Source organism: Argopecten irradians, chromosome 11 (assembly GCF_041381155.1).
Source record: "Argopecten irradians isolate NY chromosome 11, Ai_NY, whole genome shotgun sequence".
Taxonomy (NCBI): Eukaryota; Metazoa; Mollusca; class Bivalvia; order Pectinida; family Pectinidae; genus Argopecten; species Argopecten irradians.
This window is the reverse complement of record NC_091144.1, coordinates 36,071,674-36,095,638: the sequence shown is the minus strand read 5'-3', so window position 1 is coordinate 36,095,638 and position 23,965 is coordinate 36,071,674. Positions and strand designations below refer to the sequence as shown.

Sequence of the window (23,965 nt, the reverse complement as noted above, 5' to 3'; positions counted from 1 at the left end):
ATTAACTCAAAACAGCCAGTCGTCTGTTCATAAAAACAAAAACGGGATCAAGTATCCTCAGGTCTCGCTTTATTTCTTGGCAGTCACACTCGGGTGTAAAAAGGAAATGATAATGGTCGTGCAATTTCGTGACTTGAAATTGACGTTCTTTAACAATGAAGTCCACCGGTTACGTCATTGTAGCTAAAACGAGGCCAGTCTGTGTCTAAATCAGATAAGACGAATGTATGAATAATGCAAAGTATTCGTTTTAATATTCTATATTATTATAAGTTTAATATCATATGAAGGTTGAGATTGTGTTTACACGTTTTCACAGAAACGCACTATAAACGTACCTACGGTCATATCCACAAAATGGAATCCTTTATGTTGATTTACCATCATCCAATATAAGTCAAACTATTTCAAAGTCTCACATATTATCTGGTGTAAAGACTGAGGAATAAAAAAGGTAATCTAACGTCTGTACAGACTGAATATTTATAATTTGAAATTTGCTGAAGACGCATTTAGACTCTTCTAAATCAAACGCTAGACCAGTCAATTGCAAATATGAAATTTCTGGGATAAATGAGTAAAAATTGATGAAACAATGTATATGAAGTTGAATTGCATATCCACTGTGTAAAACATTATGGTAACCATTATGAAAATTTTGATAATCAAAAGTAGAGAGATCCTTCTAACCTTCAATAGAAGAACCCATAAGGGGTCATGCTCGGGTGATCTGTATACCACGTGTACTTCAGATCAAATGCATTTTCTACAACTTTCTGTATCAATTGTAAACGCCATTTCGTCCCACTATACATAAATATTTAGCTTTGTTGTGATCTCTGGGCGAGATGACTACAAACACGAGAGTTTTTTCAAACTAATTCGTCCCCAGTCAAGATTCTGGCAGCAGCAATTTGATTGGCCATTTCGAAAGGTCACCAGAACGTGACCATTAATGGGATGTTGTCAGATTCTCTTATCCAATGTACGTAGTGATAATAAAGGTTCTACTCTACAGTTAACCCTATTATCTAGACTGTGTTGACCGACCTTGGGGTGCTGTTATGTTGTATTACTCTCTACAAATGACCCTCCAGTTTTCAATATCAGCATTGGCAGGGGATTTTGGTTCAAAACATGAACGCAGCTCATGAATGTCCATTGTATTTAAAAAGCATTAGGTCAAATGCCACATTATATGCCACTTATATTTGTATAAATATGTGTGCAAATGAATTTGAATTTGAGTTATTTGTTTGTTTGGATAAATTACGTCTTATTAACAGCTAAGGTCATGTGTGGACGGCCGTCCATGTATGTGGTGTTCAACGTGTGTAGTGGATATATCTTCCATAGCCAAACACAAACAAAATTTAGCAAATTCTATACAAGACCATAAACAAGATCCTTACAAAGATCCAGCAAATCTTTACCTAGATCCAGAAAGTTTTAACCAATATCTTAACTTAGATCAACACGTAGAGTCGAACTTTTCCACCAATGGTTTGGCGAACGTCTTACTAACAAACGTTTTGCTACAGTTCTATACTGTATGATCTCATTGCTGCCATATTGAGATGCACTGACACCAGCTAGGTAATATCTTTTCGCCTCACTGTATCCTGCGTGCTAAGCAGAAGTATTAACTTCACTTTAAAACGACTCATTAACTCTGGAGAGGGAACCAAAAATATGTCTTACTTTGGCGAGTATCCAATTTTTTGCAAACACTTACGAAAGCAGGTACAAAATCACACCGTTAAGATAATTGAACTATTTGTAAGATGCAAATTGTAATAATATATTTAGAAAGCGGCAATACAGGCCTTTCTTCGTCTCGTCACTGGCAAACGGAATTTCCAGAAAAAAATGTTCAGTCAGTTAGCTATAGCTTGATTGGAACCCGGTGGATATTTAACGGTTACTGTTTGTTCGTATTTATATAATTCTATTGATCGTGGCATTAATTTGCGATACCATATAATTGCCACAATTTCGATTTGTTGTGAATACATGTAAGTATAATTGTTATGATATTTTTGGCATAAATTAGAAAAAATCGATCGCTTGAATTGTATTGTAGCTTAACAATTAAACCCGTTCTTTTGTTAATGACTCATTTTGTATAATATTTTCATCATCACAATACATTCTAGGAAAGACTGAAAGAGTATCGTACAAAAATGAATTAACGACACAATAGACAAACATTTGGTGTCTATTTTAAGTAATATATAAGATCGTGTCTTTGTAGCCATAAACCACACATTTTTCAGTTCCCAGCCAATCAGAGGGATTTCGTTTCCAGCGTTGGTCCAGTGGTATTTAAGGGTTATCGTGTTTCTATTCCCGGCCACTACTTAATTCAGATATCGGTTTGGGTCAAGGTCACAGACAGTTAACAGACGGAAGTCATTCGATCCATTCAACATCATTGTTTCAGAGCTGATGGGTTAGATGCAATTTAGTTTTTGTGGGAACTAGACTTGTAAGTCAATGGCAAACTAATACCCGTTCTACCAATCATTTGAATCCATGGTAACCTATGGTACCTTATTTTAAGCAGGAACTACTCCATTATTTCGTCATTGTCTAATCCAAACATGATCCATATCAATGTTAATGATTTCCATAGTCGAATGTTCGTCCACATGGGGGAGGTCTTATACATAAATTTCTATGGTATTCCCCTGGCCGAACTCAGCATAAATATTCCCCTGGCCAAACACAACATATTCATATTCACCTAACACACCATAGAATATCAAAATGGTAGTTTCAGCTCCTACTCAACGTTCTGCATATCGGGAGTGGGACGACTGGTTCGCCTGTATAATGTGAACGAGTGGGATGAGCTGTTAGGTGTCTTTGGTTGTATGCTTCAGTTAGATACAATACCACTATTATTAATAGAAACATGCCGCAGTTTCTCATAAACATGCACTTACCACAGCCAGTTGTTCATAGAAAATTAAAAACAAAACAAAGTCCTAAGAGCAAATATAATTGAAATAATAATATCATGGAGTATGACATGTTTATTTTAAGTCAAAAAATGCCAATTTGAGCGATATCTTCTTATAGCTAAGTTTTGTTCTAGCTTCAAACTTAATAATAATCTAGTATTAGAATTCTGCAGAGAAAATATCTCATCAATACCATAGTCTATTGGCCAATCTAACTACTCTAGCTGTATCTATAACGCCTGGGAGCTGCCTATATTTTAAGAACACTATTTTTATTATCCGCTGTGCCACAGCGACCACAGTCTTGACCTTGTAAATGAAGGAAGTACTTTCGAGTTCATAATCTTATCTTACATATCTAAACTGTTTGAAAAGCATGAGAATTTACTAAATACAAACACTGTTATATGTGATTATAAATGAAGTATAGGAATGCTCTGAGTAAGCGTAGGGAATTCTTATTCATAGGATGAAGTTTTTTCCTGCTGACGACTTCATATCTTACACCAAACTATTTTCAACACGTGGGATGTTTCTAAATATTAAACTATGTGATTATAAAGGATTCATTGATTGTGAATAAATGTTTAAGTACATGTATGGGAATGTTGTAAGTAATCGAAAGAAATTATATTCATAGGACGAAGTTTCCCCTGCACTCGACTTCAAATCCTGTACCTAACAGTTTAAAAAGCGTGGGACTTTTCTAAATAACAAATACTGTTATTTGAATGTAAAGGGTTCCGTAAGTGTAAAAACGTATTAAAGTATTTATGGATGTTGGAAATACGAAAATCTTAATAATCTCATGCATACCTTAAGACTGCCTGTTGTCAGAGAAATGAACCCAGCGGCCCAACCCTTGAAACTTGTAAAAAAGAAGACTGCCTTGGCCATGACTGTCCTATTACTTTTAGTCTTTCTTGGGATAATATAGCGTGCAGCACGCAGACATGGCCGCTAGTAGCGTGATATAGCTCTACTAATGTCCTTTCATATCTGGTATTAAATGTAGATGACAAGATAACAACTAAGACGATCTCACTTCACAACAATGGTATCTGTATTAATACAATGGGTAATATTTCACGATTTAAACAATTACGTTAGTGTTCATTTTCTGAAATCCATTTCATCATACCTTGTGTAATTTTTGTCGTTTTCTCTTGAGTTAATCATTTGCATTTAAAACCATGATTTATGTCTTTTTGTATTACTTAGACATTTCATAAATCTGTAAATGTTAATGAATAATGTCACACCAAGGTTTAGAGTAAACACCGCGGTTTACAAATACATAAACACTATCACGCTAAAAATATTCATCACGCCATTTGCGTAGAGAAAAACAACAGTTAGAAAATTAAAGAGATTCTGCATGTAAATAGAAGAAACTTCTTAAATAGGTCAGTGACGCGATTTTAACGCATACGTAAGTATTTTTTGCATTTTACTTTGTAATAAATAGAGATAATTTCAGCAAAGGTGACGGACTTCGATAAATTGTTTTGCCTTTTGGGAACGTTGACAGTTTCATTATTTTCAGCAAAAAAAAACAAAAAAAAAACACTTGTATACTTTAAATTTGGTTTCATCACATGGGCTTTTCCCGAATTTTGTTTCACATGATATATTGTACATATATATATATATATGTTTTTTTCACATGCTATATATATATTTTGTTTTAAATTTCAGCATTCATTATCGTTAAAATAGCAGTTGTATATGTCTTATCGCCGTAACAATTATGTCGTTAAAATAGCAGTTGTATATGTCTTATGCGCCGTAAACAATTATGTTTCAAACATGTTGTTAACACAATATAATCAAATTGATGTTCGCTGAATTTCCTGCAAGAAATACCTTTTAATATGTTTTAAAATATTTGCAAAATTGCATATTTACCTAATTCTGGAGCTAAATGAAACAAAAATGGTGTTAAGATGGCATTGGATATTTACACCGTGCAATAACATCATCGTCCACTCACCGCTATCATCTGTCATATTGCCGTAACACCCGGATTATACAACACATCTCCCGCGGTTCGTTCAGACATATCTTTACTCTAGTGTCGTAAGCCAGGTATTAAATATTAAACCGGACTATTGTTCTTTGAGTACACTCCTGAGCTGATTTCAAAATCCATCCGGCATTTTGTATTAGGATGATACCTAGTTACAAAGTGCAAATAGTATTAATTTCCAATACTTGATAGTATTTCTAATGTTTTTTGACTTATAGAGACATAGGCCAAACTATATCGTGCATGGAGGTCGGTAACTGTTCAGCAAAGTGTAGTTCTATATGCGGGGTTAGAAGATCTGAAAATTAAGATTAAAAGGAAATACCTGTAATCTTAATCACAAAGATAAGACATATTTAACGAAATACAGATATTATTGTAGTAAGGACTGAAAATTCGTTATTGTGCAAAACCCTAGGTATTATTTATCAGTGTTTGGCTCTGATTAATAAACTACTAGGTACTATTTGTATCACACACTTTAACCACCTTATTATATAAATTCAAATAAGGATAGTTGGTGAAGATCAGACACATTAATCATTAGCCAACAGAAATCAGAGGTGGAGCACAAGTGGTAGACTATTTACAATCACTTTTAAAACAAACTCGGCCAAACTATGAAGGGCTGATAGTTACAGTTCAGAACATCGTAACCACATAGCCATCACAGTTTTCAATTTGTTAAAGCTTTGGTAGGTACCTTTATAATCAAAAGGCCATAAAAATGACGATGTTTATCGATAGTCATGTTTATCGATAAATAGGCAAGAGAAAAACTTAATTACGCTTGGCATATATAAGTAATAATTCTTAGTAATTTTGTGTTATAGCTCCATAACATATAACATTATATCCATGTAAATCCTATTAATTCAATCTTATCCCATGAATCTTTTAGAGACTCTTTTTTTTCCAATGAAATAATTGCAACACTGTTGCAGTCATCAGAAACGGCGTTACAGACGATGACGTCATTTTTTACGTTATGAGAGGATAAGGTAATTTTAATCCAATGGAAATGCTCGTTACAAGGAAGTTTGGCATGAGGTGCATAACGTGTTATAATGAGCTTGATACACAACCTACAAGGCACGCAAAACATTAATCCTTTTTGACAGTGATTTATTAGTAAGTTATATTTATGCCACGTTAAGAATTTGTCTATCTCGAAGTCAAGATAAGTACAAGGATATCTGTTTATAGGAATATTACGATAACACGATCTGAACACAATGTATAACCCCAGAAATTCATCTTGTACCTGTTTCATTAACCTCGGCTAGATTCAGTTACAAACTGATAGAAATCCAGAACGTTTTGTACCATGGTGTTGTTATCGCTACATCAAAGCTGCAGGACCAGTGCCAATAGGGAGGACCGCACACTTTGTACCAAAAGTCACAGGTAAAAAGATGTGTATCAAATCGGATATGAACTTTCAGTCAACTTGTAGCATATTCCCATGTTTCTGATAGTATCAGTTTCATTATGAAGTTTGAACAAATGTAATATAGTATTCCAACAGACTTGTTTTTATTTCATATGAGAATTAAAGAAATGAGTAAGAAGTTTGTCTACGTGTGGTTTAAGTTTCCATGTTTGATCGATGTCAACAGTTTGTGTAGATTACATACAGGCAAATGTTAGGTGTGAAAATATTAAAGGTGCTTGAAAATGGTTTAAAATGTCATTTTTCTCAAAAGTACAAACCCATAATCAAATCAAAGAAAGAGAAAAAACTCTTAAAAAGTGGAAATCAGAATAATATCCGTGCGAATCAATCTTTTAAGATAAAACAGATCTTTGATAAAAAAAAGATATTCAAACGCAGTCGTTGGAAAATCCTCTATAATTCTTCAATCACGTGATCAGGTGCCCACGCCCACACTCCATTTTAATGTCTAGACGCAGATTTTTTTGTCCGTAATTATTCCTCGTTTGTGTAAGATATGGCTACATGTTTGACGTTTATGTGTTGAGTTTTAATAGCTTTCGATATCCACAAGATACTGTAGGCCTAATCGCAACATAAACCGCTCCTTGAGATTTCGGAAACTTTGCGTTCGCCATGAAGGAATGTTGGGGTAACTGACCCCGAGCAGTTAAGTAGTAGGGTTGTTGTTCGGCTTGGCTGCATATAGCTATTGATTTGACGCGATGCACACTGTTTGAATTATTAATATAAATACGTTATATCCTCCAGTGAATGTAATGGAAAAACTATCCGGATTTCAAGATTCACCATTTTTTTAATATTTGTGTCTGCTAACTGTAAAAAGTATCCATCTTCAAATTTTTTTTGTTGTTGTTAAGTTCCAATCTGAAGCTTTGTATTGGTGCTTCTTTCATGCTTTCTTGTCATTAACATTCAGAATACACATCGAGGTTCATGTTTTGTCATAAACCATCACTACGAATTATTTAAACGTGTTTTCTGAAACAATAGTGTCCATAATATTTCGACATCACATTATAGCTTAAGTTTGAGTTTTTATAATGTAAACTAATTTATATTCGCGTTTTCATGCCTAATAACTTTTTCCATGATGATTTAATATCTCGAGTTTGACTTAAATAATTCAACTTTACAGTGAATTCTTTAAGTCTAACTCGAGAAATGAAATCACCGTGTGGTGATCAGTTGTTCACTCTACTATCATGGAAGCTATAGCACTATATAATACATCAAACGTTATGTACATTGTATATCTTTAAGCTTCGAAATAAAGTGTTTGAATAGATAACATCTATTCTGTTATTTATATTTTAAAGAAGTAATTACCTTTTGTCAATGAAATTAAAAGAAAATAAGTCCGAAATCAAAAGTCATATATATGCACCCAATAGAAATCAAGGAAGGTCGGAGATAACCAATGATAGGCGTTGTAGGTGTTAACACACTGCTGTAGATTATGTCAAATTATTTTTTCTATTGTTTGTTTGTTTGATTAAATTAACGTCCTATTCAAACATGGCTGTGATGTCATCTATTGTTATAGCTTGAGGTATAGTCGGAGCAATGTCTACTATTATCACTTACTACTGTGGAATAGTTACCTTTTGCTGTGGAATAGTTTGTGAACTATTCCACGGGAAAAGGTAACTATTCCACAGTTGAAGGTGAATATAGTGACTCAGATGAACATAGCTTAGCAGCATGTAATCAGAAATACAAAATTAAATCCTCCGAGAAATGGATTAAAGATTAACCCATGTACTTGTCAACGTTGTTGTGACGTGATGTATTTTAAAACTTATTTTCATTGTTTGTTTGATTCATTAATGTCCTATTAACAGCTTTGGTCATGTAAGGGCGGCCTCCCGTGTATGGTGTGTTGCGTGTATGTTGTGAAAGGTGCGTGTTGTGTCTATTTGTATAGTGGAACTGTTGCCCTTTTTACAGTGCTATATTACTGCAGAATGCCGTCGAAGACACCAAGCAACACACCCCACCCGGTCACAATATACTTACAACGGGCGACCAGTCGTAAATTACTTCAAATTTATATCCAAAAATCATCACTACTGCATATACAGAGCTACATATTTATGGTCCTCCAAGTTCAACAGTAAAACCTAAACTGAGTAAATGTTTCAGTGTGAGTACTATATAAAACCTGTGCATGGATCTTTCAAATAAATCATGCAAATCGTCATTCTTGTTCTCCGACTGAGGTAAATAAATGAATCATGAATAGGTCTCAAGGTTTAAATAGGTAGTAAGGTTTACCTGGAGCTGTGGAATAGTTAAACAATACCCAGTGTAATAGTGGAGAGTACCATTGACATTCTGTGCCATGTTTTAAGTAATAATAATTATCGGCCCTTACGGGCCTCGAACAATTCATTATCTTGATTATTCCACAGTTTTCAGTGTTTCTCCTATACTTAACAGCCGGGGTCATGTAAGGACGGCCTCCCATTGATGTGGTGTCTAGTATGTATGGAGTGCATGTGTGTGTTTTGGGAGACTGTGGTAGCAAGTATGAAATAGCAATATTGCATCAAACCTTAAATGTTTTACATAAATATGTAGAATGATTGGATACACATTATGCATTATGCATAATACTTTCCGAATGTCCTAATTTATGTGAGTTTCGTATTCGTCAATGAGACAGTCAAACATTTTTACACGAGTGACTATGTATTATGAAATGTATTAAACAAGTTCAATAATTTTGCATGCCACGAGCAGTTAGACGATTGGCGTATCAAATTCTTTAATGAGTCATGTGTCTTCCAATATTATGACATGGCTGGATGTTATTCAATATATGCATCAGCGTCATCACACATCGACAAGGCCTGTCTACGAAGAATACACAGTAGTGAATATGCGATAATTCGCGCATGTCACCAGTAAACACATGCTTCCCATCGTTTCCGGTTCAAGCGGTGCATTATCGGTATATATGTACAGTAAGTGTATGTTATATAACAGAGCGTTGAGAATAACAAGAGTCAAATGTTAGATCCTTGTAGCAGCGACTGTCACCAGCCCCGCCCAGATAATTATCCTTAACTCTCAGCATGCCGTGCTCAGGCACATTTCAACGACATGTCTGTGGTGACTACCACGTACTAATTAGCACGATGCAGACAGTGTTGAGGGGTCATATTATTTATATATACCACCGGCCTATCTTGTTATGAAGCATCGAACTTCCTTATGCATTACGTATATATTCAATTACCATCACCAATGTCACCGCTATTTGAAGGAAACGACGGTATATGATAATGTTTGTTCTCGATAATAGAAGGCAGCTTTTGCTCCAGGGTTGCTTCCTTTTGCGTAAGATCAGCGGCTTAGTTTTGGCTGTCCATTTTCTTTCCACTTCCTTGTCGTATTGACTTTGTTTTTATATCACTCTGCAGTGACCTTTAAACATTATTCAGGTTCTAGTCATTATTAAAATCTATATTAACATGCATATGATATTCATAACGCAATAACTTTCTTTACACAATGTAATCCCAGTTTAACGAACACTCCTCAATTTTAGAATACTTTATCTCAGATTGTTACATTTAAACGTTGTGATGCTTTTCTATGTGGAATTTTTAAGTTAATGTATTCTTTATTGTTAAAGAATGTTCGTGAATATAGGCCCTGCAGCTATAATAATTGCTTACATGTATACAAACATTCAAAACTGTTTACTTTTTCTACAATATCTGTAACCCGTAAAAAACCAGTATTATTTTTTGCTAAATGAACTTCATCCAAGTCCAAAATTACGTCAAATATAATAGTCTTCATTGAAGATTTTCCATTATTGACATACAAAAATGAATAAATATTACAGTTAATATAGTTATAACGAACCTCGGGGGACCAACGAAACTGGTTACTTCGATTTAAACATAGTTCTGCAAACATGAATTACAGATATTTAGGTACAACAACGGGGAATGAAATGTACTATGTTATAACCATGAGCGTTTTTACTGTATTGATTTGTCACTCTTTTTTAATCTGATGGAAAAAGAATCAGCAACAGGAGTCGATTGTTTGAATCTTTACTGTAGTCAAAAACTTCGGGATGAATGATCTTTTCTTGTTGCTAATGATATTTTTATTTGCGATATGAGGTGTTATTGTTTTTTATGCAATATTTATAGCATACAGATATATTTAAGTTAGGTCCTTATAGTTCAATCTAACCAAAAGAACTTTCAAAAATATTGGAGGTTTCTTTTCTCCAAGCTATCACTGCGCTGATGTATCGACCGACGTGATTTTATGCATGAGACAATAACAATGATTTAAGCAAGTCAATGCATTAGATTGTAAACATTTAACAGGTTGCTGCTAATTTTACCGGGTAACAGTAAAAAGGATAAGCAATTAAAACAATTGGATTTTAACTGAAAATTCTTGTTGGAAGAGTATGGTTCAATTTAAGATTTATCTTTTATGATTCTGAATGCGACGGCATATTGTACAAATATATTTTTACTCGTCCATTCATTGACGTTTAAGTACAATGAAATGTGATCCTATAAATGACATTTGATGTTCCATTCAAGTTCGGAAGGACGTATTGCAATAAAAAGTATTTTATCATGCATATAATTTGTCTAGCAAAATATATGTAACTTTTATTCATATTTATTTCATTATATTTCATCTCAGAAAAATACACACCAGGAGTAGTGAAACGCATAACTCATCAACATAAGTAATGCTAGGGTTTTTCTTATGTCTGTCAAGCTTCATTTCTTTAACGACTAGAGAATGATGAATACAAAATGACATTTAAAAGGGAAAATCAGGAAGTGAACAGCAACACTTGGTTAATCGAAGATGCTGAACGCAAATAATATTTTCTGCGTGACACATTTGCGTTTTCTTATTCAACAAACAGCGATTGAATTTTGTGATTTTTGGGATGAAGCTAACCGTGCTTTAAAGAATTGCATGCTTGAAGCTAACATAAGTGCAGTCTCGCTACATCTGACGCCCCCGAACACCTGTTTTGAGAAAGGCTTTAGGACAAATTTGAGATGATGCAGATTCTCCGGTAGACTAGTAGTAAATAAAAAAGAAGTTATATGCAGAATGCATGTGAAGACATTATTGCTAGTGAACATCCTGCCTCATTTCCACCGCACGGTAGGTGTAATGACCTCACTCCCGACATATATACATAACTCGCCACGTGACGTAATAGGTATGCTTACTATTTTGTCATTTTGGGCCTCAGAACAAGTGACTGGATCTCTTAGTGGTACAGTGGGATATTTACACAAAATGTTCAATGGTTCACAAGGAGAGAAGTGATTCGCATGCTAGCGGGACATTTGTGAGTCGGTAACGGTTACATAAAGACCCTTTAAAGCTATGCAGGTCCAACAAACAGATCGTCACCTAAAACTATTAAATTCTCAATGTATTCCAAAGGTATAAAGCCATTAGGATTGTGATCATAGCGTGTTGTACCGTGGACTACCAACTCATCAAGCGTATCTCTCAGTGGACGATATAGCCTCAGCACAACCGACTGTCTTGTCAGACGAAGCATTCGCTACGGGAGTTCAGAAGTTTTAAATTTCATTGAACTTTGCCATGGACATGGGTCAAATAACGCGCGCTTTCATAGTCTTAAGGAATTGAGGGTGCACGCGCCGGGGTTTACAAAATGTCTGTGACGAGGCGATTGTTTCAGTGTATGAGCAGACGACAGTCGGTAAGACACTCCCGGGAGAGCAACAGCTCGTCATAGAGCGGTACCAGCGGATAGTTTTTGGTGATATTGAATATTTATTTAATCTTGTGGAAAAAAAATATTACCAAAATCATCATGGGGTATTCAGTGATGATAGCCGTATGTATGTACGGGATGTTGCTTGGTGTATCAAGTGGGTTCAGGGATGGCGATATACGGCTCCTGGGGGGTAGTTCCCCGTCCGAGGGGACAGTCCTGGTCTATCACAGGTTCAGATGGGGAGCTATCTGTGACTACAGCTGGGACTTACGGGACGCTAATGTGGCATGTCGTCAGCTTGGATTTGTCAGTGCCATCGAAGCCACGTCCAGTAGTCGATTTGGACAAGGCCGACGTAAGTTAAATTATTATTTGTATATTATCATTCGTTTAATCATAATTTCCATGTTTTCTTACATATTTGTGCTTTTTTAGTTTTCTTTTTTTATTCATAGCGTCAACAGACATTTATTTTGATTTCATTATCAGAGATCTTGAATGGTTTCTTGTTTCTTCCTACATCTGGTGTATCTGTGGGTTATTTTAGATTAAAGAAATAATCCACGTTTTATTTTTTGCCATATCTTTATGAATCATACGCAATTGTGAAGTCATTTCCTTCTATCCTGTATACAGAATACATAAATTATGTATCGTCTTTCACGAGAATTAGATTTTTAATACCTAGATAGACAGATTCCGACGGTAGATGATATTTTATGAGGTATTGTATAGCAGCTCTGTGTGGATTTGGACGTCAGTTAGGGTTTGTGTTATTTGTGTCATAGGGATTCGTAACAAAACAATATCCATCGGTCCGTATAGTTGTGTTACTGAATAATAACTTATAACCGGACCGTGGACTGGAAACATGTCCCTGTGAATAGTTGTATAAACGACACTGAAACTATTAGAAATACTCGACAAGAGATCATTAATAAAGAATTAATATTACCTTAGACACTATGCGAATTTAGGTTTATCTCTGTTTTATAAGCATCAGCAGAACAACCGGGTAGTAAATTAAATGTCGAATGCAGCATATTGCAGTGTAAGTTGTTTGTATGGTGTAAGAAAACGTGCTTTGAATGTTAACGACATCCGCTGTACCACTTTTGTATGTGGGCGGATCTAGTATCGAAAAGGAATTTAACATTTAAGCACATTCCTGATACCTTTTTTATAATTGAAATTCCCGAATAATAAAAATATAATTTATGCAAGTTTTACGTAACATTAAAAAAACCAAAACAACTAATTTGCATCATAAATAAAAAAAAAAAAACCCACAAACTATATAATTAATATTAATATGTTATTGATTTGTTCCATTATTTACAGCATTATATCTATTTCTTTTATGTCATATTTTGGATATTTTCATAAGTTTATTTACATTTGTGAGAGCCACAAAATGTGTAATTAAATAGAGTCACTAGTCGGTTACCCTGATGGGCTCTTTTGATAGGAAGTAAAACTTTTGTATTCATATATACAATAGTCACATCTCTCCCTTTTAGATAATATCCATGTAGACATGCATTGTGTGCTATCTATTCTAACATCTTCACTTCGTGTCTCGGACCAGTTTATATGATCAGAGCGTGGATACATACTATTAAAGATGCGCGATACTTTTTTTTTATAAAATATCACTAAATGTAACAAACACTTAGAATAACCTTCTTTATGTTTATTCAGATCCATTATACTTACAAATCATACCATTTAAATTAAAAAAAAAATAAAAGCTAAAGAGAGAGTTCTTGCGTTTGATACATGTACGATAATACATGATAAAATCGGAAAATATTTTAAGGCATCAAAATTCAAAAGTTAAAAGCCTTTTGACAAAACACAACAGTTACACAACCATTTAACACGTCAAGAGCATGCTACATTTACATACTATCTGAAAATAAGAAGAAAATGTATGTCATTTACAAGTAACCACAAAACCGGAATTTTTTGTTTAAAGAGCAAAGTCAGCGGTATGTCTTTTCTTTCGTTTGGTAATCATTTGTTTCCTATCTGAGAGGAACGAATACACCACAGACCACAACTGTGCGTACAGCAGTAAGAAATGCTGAGTTTAAAAAGCAGGTTATTAACATGGTACGAAGGGTGACTCCACCAGCTGCTGGGAAGTTATATTCATAAACTAGGTGCACCTGTCAAACTTTCACGCTTGAGACACGTGCGCAGTTTCATAACTGAGGAAATAGCTATTGCTATTTTTTTCAATACATCGATTTGGCTTATTTTCGTAGCAACGATACCTTTAATATCGAGAACTCTTGCGTTTGATACTAAGATTGTTCTTCATCGTTATTTATTTTTCAGAATAACATAGGAATATCATGACTTACTTCCCCTATGTATGTTTTAGACCTTCCTACCATATCACGACTTACTTTCAGACCTTCCTACCATATCACGACTTACTTTCAGACCTTCCTACCGTATCACGACTTACTTTCAGACCTTCCTACCGTATCACGACTTACTTTCAGACCTTCATACCTTATCACGACTTACTTTCAGACCTCCCTACCGTATCACGACTTACTTTCAGACCTTCCTACAGTAGCCCGACTTACTTTAAGACCTTCCTACCTATTACGACTTACTTTCAGACCTTCCTACCTATTACGACTTACTTTCAGACCTTCCTACCTATTACGACTTACTTTCAGACCTCCCTACCGTATCACGACTTACTTTCATTCAAACCTTCCTACAGTATCCCGACTTACTTTCAACTCACCTAGACTTCCTTCCATATTACGACTTACTCAGACCTACCGTATCACACTTACTTTCAGACCTTCCTATCGTTTACTTATTCAGACCTTACCCATATCACGACTTACTTTTGCCCTTCCTACAATATCACGACTAACTTTAAGACCTTCCTTTCGTATCACGACTTACTTTGTACCTTCCTTCTGTATCAAAACTTATTTTAAGACCTTCCTACCGTATCACGACTTACTTTATACCTTCCTACCGTATCAGGACTTACTTTCAGACCGTCCTACCGTTTCACAACTTACTGTAAGACCTTCCTACTTTTTCAAGATTTTGTTACGTTCTCTGTATTGTATTTAACTTAGATTCAGTTACAACCTTTTGTTCCACTTCATCGTGCACCAGTGTTTAATGTGTTTAATCGTGATATTTGTCAATGTGACCGGGTTCGGTGTGTTGCTTGGTGTCGTTGGCAGCATGTTTCAGTCAGTGATATAACACTATAAAAAGGGCAACAGTTCCACTATACAAGAAGACACAACACGATCATACCGCAGTCTCCCGAAACACGCACCTCTAACCTCACACATGCTACACACTGCATACATGGGAGGCCGTCCTTACATGACCCTGGCTGTTAATAGGACGTTAAAATAATCAATCAAACAAGCAACAAACCCCTCATATTTTCATGTGAAATTGAACTTTTGATTCATAGCTCGTCTAGGGTTCCTCAATATGTGTTGCCTTCTACAACCCGTGCTGTACTATATGTAAAATTATTCTTTTCTTTTTTCTTTTTAGTTAAATTAGTTTCTTTTCTTACTTAGTAGTCAGCAATAGGGGAGTATGACGGCTGGTTTGGCCGTTGTCACTTTATTGTGGTAGGTGAGATGTGCTGCTTGGTGTCTTTGACAGTAAGCGACAATGAGAGAGCGATACATACTAGAAGATATATCCACAATAACATAAATTAACACCAATCGCCATAGGTGTTTTTGAAACATTGGAGGACGGCCGTACCTGAATGACTCTATTTATAAGAATTAACCGTCAAAATTTCACCAAATTTCAGTCTCTCATTATTTTGTCCTAAAACCGGTACACTATAGATAAAAATTGAAGTAGAATTAAATAGTGGTTTATGTGATGGAAACCACCATAACGCATTAGAGATCAGATAGAGCAGAACGACCAATTCACCCATTCAAGGTTTCCACGAAATCTGCATAAATTATAGAGTAGACTGTATTTATGTGCCGAGTGGGTGAGGAGTACAATAGGGTCACGTCACAGTGATGTAGCATCGGGAATCCGTAACAGGGGTTCTGTTCTCTCGTTAACCACAGTGTTTACACCACCATCAATAGAATAACAACTTAATGGAATACAATATATGTGCATCATCAATAAAGTTAAAATTTAATGAATTCCAATATAGCAATATTACCGTTATAAGAAAGTCTATTTAAGACCACTTTGGAAAGTAAACGGCAAAGCATAGATCTGTACGGAGACACAAGTAGAATAAACCATGTGCTTCGGAAACATAAGCTCAGTTCTAACTTATAAATTGGAAGTATACTCGTTAAACCAGTTAAGTCCAAATCCACGAATCTATGTCAAATCCTTGTAAAGCAGAATTCATAGAACTAGCTCTTTGTGACCTCAACTGTTGGCACTGTCTAGTATGACTATGTCTAAGAGACTTCTTTTATATCTAAAATAACAAGCAATATCGTAGCATAAAAATGAATTAAAAACATTTATTTGACGTGTAGTTATGATTAGCTATAATTCCTGAATTTCATTCTGACAAGAAATTTGGATCTCACAACGCCGTCTCGTGTATAATCTGAACGCAAGTCAACATTTCATAACTCGGGATTTTAATGATTTGTTGCATTCATCCATATGCTTGTTGCCATACGTGTCTCTACACCTTATTTTCTTTGCATCATGGGCAGATTAAAATAATGAAGCAGCTGTATGATGTAATAGTATAACGTCTATTACGACCTCTTACGAAATTCACATTTTACTTTGATGCCAGTCTTTGTGGAATCAAACGAACAAACCAGGCAAAAGCCATTAGGCATAAAGACATTTCATATATAGCTTAATCAAAGAAACCGCATTCACTGCAATGCATCATTTTCTGGCTGAACCTCTTCACTGTAAGAATATGAATATCTATAATGCAAATACAACAACCACATCAATTGTCTTAATGGTGTTTTTCTATTGTTTCAGTTGTACATAAGCATTTCTTCTGATGTTAAAGGTTCCGCCATTTTTTCATACATTACGCAAGGAATTCCATTGATGTTGTGCTTTCATAGCGTCTGCAAAGATATATATATTCATGAGTAGGGCAAAATACTCTATATACAGAGGTCAATAAGTGTCAATACCTTGATTAGCTTTTTACAATTCTACATAGCTTACTACTGAAATCTTTGAAGGATGAATCGCTATAACCAGAGTACTTTACAGTGAGATAGCACTATGAAAAGGACAAGAACTCCACTGTAGCAAGGATTCACGAATAAGAATATTTAAGTATGATGATAGTAGATATTTATAGTCATATTTCCCTGGTTACTAGTGTTACGCGCCTCGGGGCAATGCCCACGAAAGCTAAAATAGGGCATTTTTACGATTTTGTAAAAATCATTGAAATAGTAAATTACCCGCGGGTTATCAAGTTGATATAAACCTTAGATATAGCATTCACTTATATTTCACGTTTTTTGTATAAGGTTTTAAAAACCAGAAATTCAGCTAACTTAAATATAATTTCGTACGTATAGAGGTCTAACAGCTGTTTTCAGTTAATTTGAAATAGCTTATAACATATTGACCGCATGTCTTTCACATTTGGTGATAGTTTTCACAGACACAACTAGCGACATTTCCTGTCGGACGTCACGCACACCACGTTAGTGACAAAATATGAACACTTTATTACTCCATTGTGGGGAGGATATGTGGCTTACTTGGTATACGTGCAGAAAAACAATGTGACTGTGTTTAAAGAATATATCATTTTAACAATCCAACCTATTCATCATCTGGGATGGAAACTCGAAGTCTAGGCAAGGTCTCTTTTGTTCTAAATTGAGGGCCAGTAGGTCATATGTGAGTCTTCTTTCTTATACACATTATTTGTTAAAGAATTGTTAACTTGCTGAAGTAAATATCTGAATTGTAACAGCATTTTGGTTTCACATAGGCCTTTCCAGCACAATTTCCCGCCTCTCTTAAAACTTTAACGTATTCCATAATATGTTTCCATTACCTTGCAAAGCATAATGCACGTAAAGGGAAATTGTAGAAAAAAAGCTTGATGTTCTTATGCCGACAACGCCAGATAAATTATGTTTTAAGTGACCATCGAGGCTTGTAAGCCCTTTCACACAACGTAAATCAACAGGTGTACGGTATCTTAACTAAAATGGAGATAGTGTTCTGTTTTCACTTCAACAATTTCCTCAATCAGGATCGTTATCTTTTAAGTTTTCACACTTGGAACACTAGAACATGTGTATATACGAATAGGAACAAGAAATACAATGTTATGCAATTCACAAAATAAGATTTCTAAGCAAAATTACTCAGGGCCGATATAAAAAGTCTCTTCCCTATCATATAAACTGGAATCAAATAATGATTTGATTGTTGAAAATACATATTTAAAACAATTTGGCATGCCAATGAAGCCGTTTATCCTCAGTAAAAGAATGAATGTATGCATCGCATTTATGCTGTTGGTATTCAGATTGCAATGCTGATGAACCACAGAAATCTTAAGTGTCGATGTAGGCAAAATTGTGCGGAATTTCCTTTAGCTATTTGACTGAGATCCGACAAATATGTACTCTTCGAAGTGTAAAAACACAAGAATGCACTGAATTAGGCATGAAGTGATGCGAGGGCGTTAGGAAACAAAATTTTAACATGATACAGGTGCAATGGTGTTATTAACATTTCTGAAGGCTATATCGCCACATGTGGTGCCTTTCAATGCATTCCGAAATCTATATATGATCACTTTATGATATTAGCCTCTAACCTAGGTTGCATTTCTTGTCCGACTGCGCAGGGTACTTAGTTCTTCCGTAATTCTGTTTTTCGGGTTACATAATCAGACGACGTCTGATATTCTCTCGCTCGGATTGGTTCGATATGTTTTTGTTTGAACGACATTTTATGTTAATTAGCAATGAGTGTTACGTTTGAATCGATTTTTGTAGCAGCTTTCTTTATTTTTGTTGTTGTTGGGGGTCCAGATTCGGGATTTTAAGTTAAGTTTGCCTTTCGGGAAGACTCTAGGGTCTGTTGCTGAGTACTTGATGCTTTTCTGTTTTAGTTTAATCATCTATAATTTTTGGACAAAAATTGTCTGGTAACATATGTAATATTTATATACAAGTGGTTTGGGGGTCTTATTTGGTATCCTCGGCAGTGTGAGATAGTACTTAAAAGATCTGTGTTTATAGCACCTTAAAGAACCTTCAATCATAAACAATTAGTCTTAACAAACGACTATAAAACAAACACACGTTTATCACATCTACCTGGAGAAAACGTGAAGAAAAATCAAATTGTTATGATAGATTCTGTTTAGTTTCATGTTATGTGATAGCATACATTTCAAAAGTACACGTAATGTGAAAATAATTCAAACCCATTCATAATTCAAATGTGAATTCTTTAAATGCCGCAACGATGCTCAGAATGAATAAAATAATGATTTACTTAATATCATATTTCCATTCTTTGAAGTATATCACGCATGAAATAAATGCCACATTTTCAAGGTATATGTTAAATGTATCTTCATACAAACCATGCACAAACATAATACTCCTTAATAACAAAGAACGGCTTTTAAAGTTATCACGGCTTTTTTCTATATTCTTTTCTTGAAGCAAATTATCAAAAGCAAAACATTTTAATTTCATTACTGGGCAAAGTCTAATAGTGCACATAAAGGAAGGTACCATGGTATTAAATTTCATTTCTTAAGATAAGATTATCATTCATATCCGTTAGTGGCCGCGATTCCGAATTATTAAGAAAACATCCTCTGTAATGACTGTTAAAAAAAAATAAAACCAAAACCATTCAATTCCATTGATATTAGATACAATGTTTATACAATAGATAACAAGGGGTAACTGTCCGATAGCGTACCATTAACCTATCAACCCCATCACCTATAATTGGACTCGTCTTATTACTTTCAGGAACAGTCCATTTTGGAAATTTAAGGCGAAGGAAAAAATTTCATTTTTATCAGCTCCGACTATTTCCTGTAAAGTTGTTGGTAGATACTTTTCTATAATTTTGAGATATGGCGTGTACAGTTTTTTTGGGTGCGCTTTCTATCGGTATTTAATTGTGACTGACAGTTGAGGTTTTATCACTGAGAATTTAAGTATCTGTGCTACGGATCGTATGTCTGAAACGTAAGCAACGTTTTCTAACTCTTATTCCAAGACCAAGCTATCAGGGAAGGTTTCAATGGATAGAATAGGAATGTTTAGGCTATTTGGGAAAGAAAAGGTGATCACAACATGTTACAGTTTAGATAACGTCAGAGACCCGATTGATGACGTAATTATGTAAACATATCTAATGTAAATACTCGCTAGACACTTTGCTGGAACGTTGTTGAAAGCAAGACGTCTTAACTGCTATTTCTAGAATGTTTTCCTTTCGAGACCCCACGTACCGTTGTAGAAAAAACAACCTCAAGGTTGGTTTTTATTTTCTGGCAAGCACTTTATTTCTAAGCAGCCATTTTCGTTTTCTTTTCTTTCAACGTTATTTTCGTTAGTTTGTTAACTTTTTGTCTGGTGCTGCAGATTTTATCTTTAAATGTTCATGGCATTTAACATGCCGTAACAATTAAGCGTTGCATGTTATACGATGTTTATCTCGTTCCCATTTTCATAAAAAAGGTGTTTTGAATGTTGGATATAATGCAAGTAGGTTTCTTTGCAGCATTGTGTATTCATTTTAAAAAATATTAAAATTTTGGTTCATGTAAGATTCGACATTTTTGGTAAGACAAATGTTTCAGATCAAGTAGGAGACAGTTTGATCGTTCGTGTTATATTACTCATTAATTCTTGAAAATGTCAAATTGTAACTTCAAATCTCCACAAATATATCACTCTATAATATCATAGTGACTTATTTATCGAAACTAGATATCTGTGATAATGTCTTGCATGGGGAAACAAAATTATTTAAAACAGAGACGGAATGTAGTATAGAAATAACACATATTACATAATGCTTATATTGTGTATCGTTGAGTAAAAAAGAAAAAAATACCCAAATAACAGAGTGTTGTTTTATTCTTTAGGTACTGGTGTTGTTAAACGTCTAGAGACGGCGAGACTAAATTAACATGAAATATGTTTCAATATTTTACAAAAGGGCGTAGTTGAATTTACTTAAATGTTTAAGTCTGAAACGAACCTTCTCTTTGTAACATCATCTTCATGAAATCACGCCAATATTTGAATTGAGTTTTGTAAAGCGCAAATGTACAACGAAATAAAAACATAAATGTATGCCAACTGCGGAAAACCAGATGTTAAAATAGCGCTTCTGAACTAACGTTATTCCTAACGTCACCGTATAATTGATTGTAGAGAGGAATGACCTTCGCGCTAGAGTCGTATAACAATGTGCGATCATGTGTTTCTCATCATACCAGGCACGACCTACTGCGTAGTTGATCATTTATTACATGTCAAATTATAGACATGAAAAACACAATATTATTCCATATCATTTTGTAATAAAGCACGAATCTGCGGTAACACGATACAGTGACAATTTGGAACCTAAAGTATGGCGCTAAATCTTTGATGTTTTATAGCCTGCGTGTGTTTTTAGCACAATTCTTCCGTTCCGGATCCCAAAGCTTAACCTTTGTCAAGAACTGATATTGTACGTATATAAGTATTTCCTACATTATCAGCTACTTCCGGTAAACAGCTAATATGACTTATACTAATGTAAGTATTTCTGTCGTCATCAAGTACTTCCGGTAATTAATATACACCTGTGGGCCAAAATGACATTGGTACATACATACATATATAGCTAAGACACCAATGTCATCTGATCAATCAAAGTATTTTAAGGTTTAACGACCAAAGTAAAAAATGACGTTTTTATGAACTGTGTTTAAAATTAGTAAGGTTGATTAAAGTTTCACAACAGTACGGATTCTTGTGATCACGTTTTCATGAAATATGCAGGTTATTGATGTAGCTGTAATTATGAAGTTCCTCCTAAAATGAATCATTAGGAAAATTATAATGAAAAGTTATATAATGAATTCAGATGCAATTTATCAAAAACCCCGTAACTATCATTTTTCCTGTTTTATAACTTTTAAGCCCACTATTGTATAGTAAGTATGATGCATAGATATATTGTATATTGAAATATAAATCATGAATATCCATGTATGCAAATAAGTAAGAGTAGTACCAACCAAACTTATATAGATGAATGTATATACAAGTTGCATCTGGGTGGTTGAAGTATACGTAGAGTGTAATAAAACATTCCAAACGTCTCGGTGAAGCAGAGGAAATATTACTCATGGCTGACATCATGACATGAGAACGCTTGGAAGGTCAGCATCCTCTACGCGTTTGTATATAGTGGATCACTAATTAGTACAGGAACGTCACAAATACTTTACTAACATTGCGTGGATCATGGAAAACGTACTTAGGCTGGTGCATACAAACCCAATCACCACCATCACATGTCTCACACAATTGACTTGCGTCTAATTATATTGCATCGTTAACATGGTGGCCCAAATGGCAGTTTGAACATGTTGCGATCTAACGATGTCATCTGTGATGCATCTACGTCGTGGAATTTCCTTCCGAGCCACTTGAACTCAAGCTTAAAAGTATGTGATGGATGAGAACCATAGCCCCACCATATGTTTTTAAAATAATATTTTGATTGAATATGACGTTGAGGAACTGTTCATTATACAGGCAAGGTATTCACGTCTTACAATTTTTTGATAAATTGTTTGCGTAAGGAAAACCCAAACATCTCAAGAACAAATGGGGTATCTTGGGTGAAAATATATCGATTTGTTGTCTACTTTTCAATGCTGTATTAATTAAGTTTACGAAAGAAGTGGCAGATACGGTAAACGAGATGAATCATTATTGTAATTTTAGATAGACACAAATATTTGTAACAAGAAATATAATAGTTTGTGACCTATATACGTATTGTAAGCATTATGGTTTTTGTAAGCTCTACAACAATACCGTCTGGTAAGCAGGTGTCTGTGTGAATGCGAGATAAAGCAAGTGTAGTTGAGTAATTTGTGTTTCTTTGCCAAAAACTGTCAATCAGCCACTTTTCACACGTTGTTAAAAGAAAACAGATATATTGTAGTACACATCTTGACCACTAACAATGGACCCATTATAACGCTATATACTTCAGTTGCAATATTTGCATCCATGGATGCAACGCTGACGCTTTAAGATGTAATCTATTTTGAATGTCGCTGGTTAATGCGTGGGCGTATAACGAAATAAAAACATGAAATAGATATAAAATCACTAATACTAACTGGCAATAAAACAACACTACAGAACATTTTGTATAATGTTGGGTGAATTTAACGGTTTTCTTGTTTACTTCCTGGAGGTAGATTGATGATCTTTAAGGAGGATCCCGTTTATTAGCCTAAACACTGCCAGGGGATATCATACCAATCTATAGTGAAATATGTCATAATTGACTTGTCAGAATAAGCAGGCACAGCTGTACTAGATAGATTATGTAGGAATGGAAAATGAATGTCTACTCAATCAGAAAAATCCACATGGAAGGATAATCAAATGTAACCTGAAGAATTTGCAGAACATCATTAGAGAATTTACGTAAGATACACAAGACAGTGCCGTGGTAGCGTAAAAAAGCTTAAA

The 23,965-nt window shown here is 34.8% G+C and overlaps 1 protein-coding gene across 2 annotated transcripts in view; it reads left to right on the top strand.

Annotated features, from left to right (window-relative positions):
- Positions 1-11,679: 11,679 nt before the first annotated feature.
- The window catches only part of LOC138335427 (uncharacterized), a 34,308-nt gene continuing 22,022 nt past the window's right edge, over positions 11,680-23,965 (top strand). Inside the window, exon 1 of one of the 2 annotated variants that reach the window (XM_069284516.1) lies at positions 11,680-12,567. In XM_069284516.1, the coding sequence (XP_069140617.1) occupies positions 12,309-12,567 (259 nt within the window). In that variant the 5' untranslated portion in view covers positions 11,680-12,308. The remainder of the gene's footprint in view (positions 12,568-23,965) is intronic. The other variant, XM_069284517.1, reaches the window with a different exon arrangement.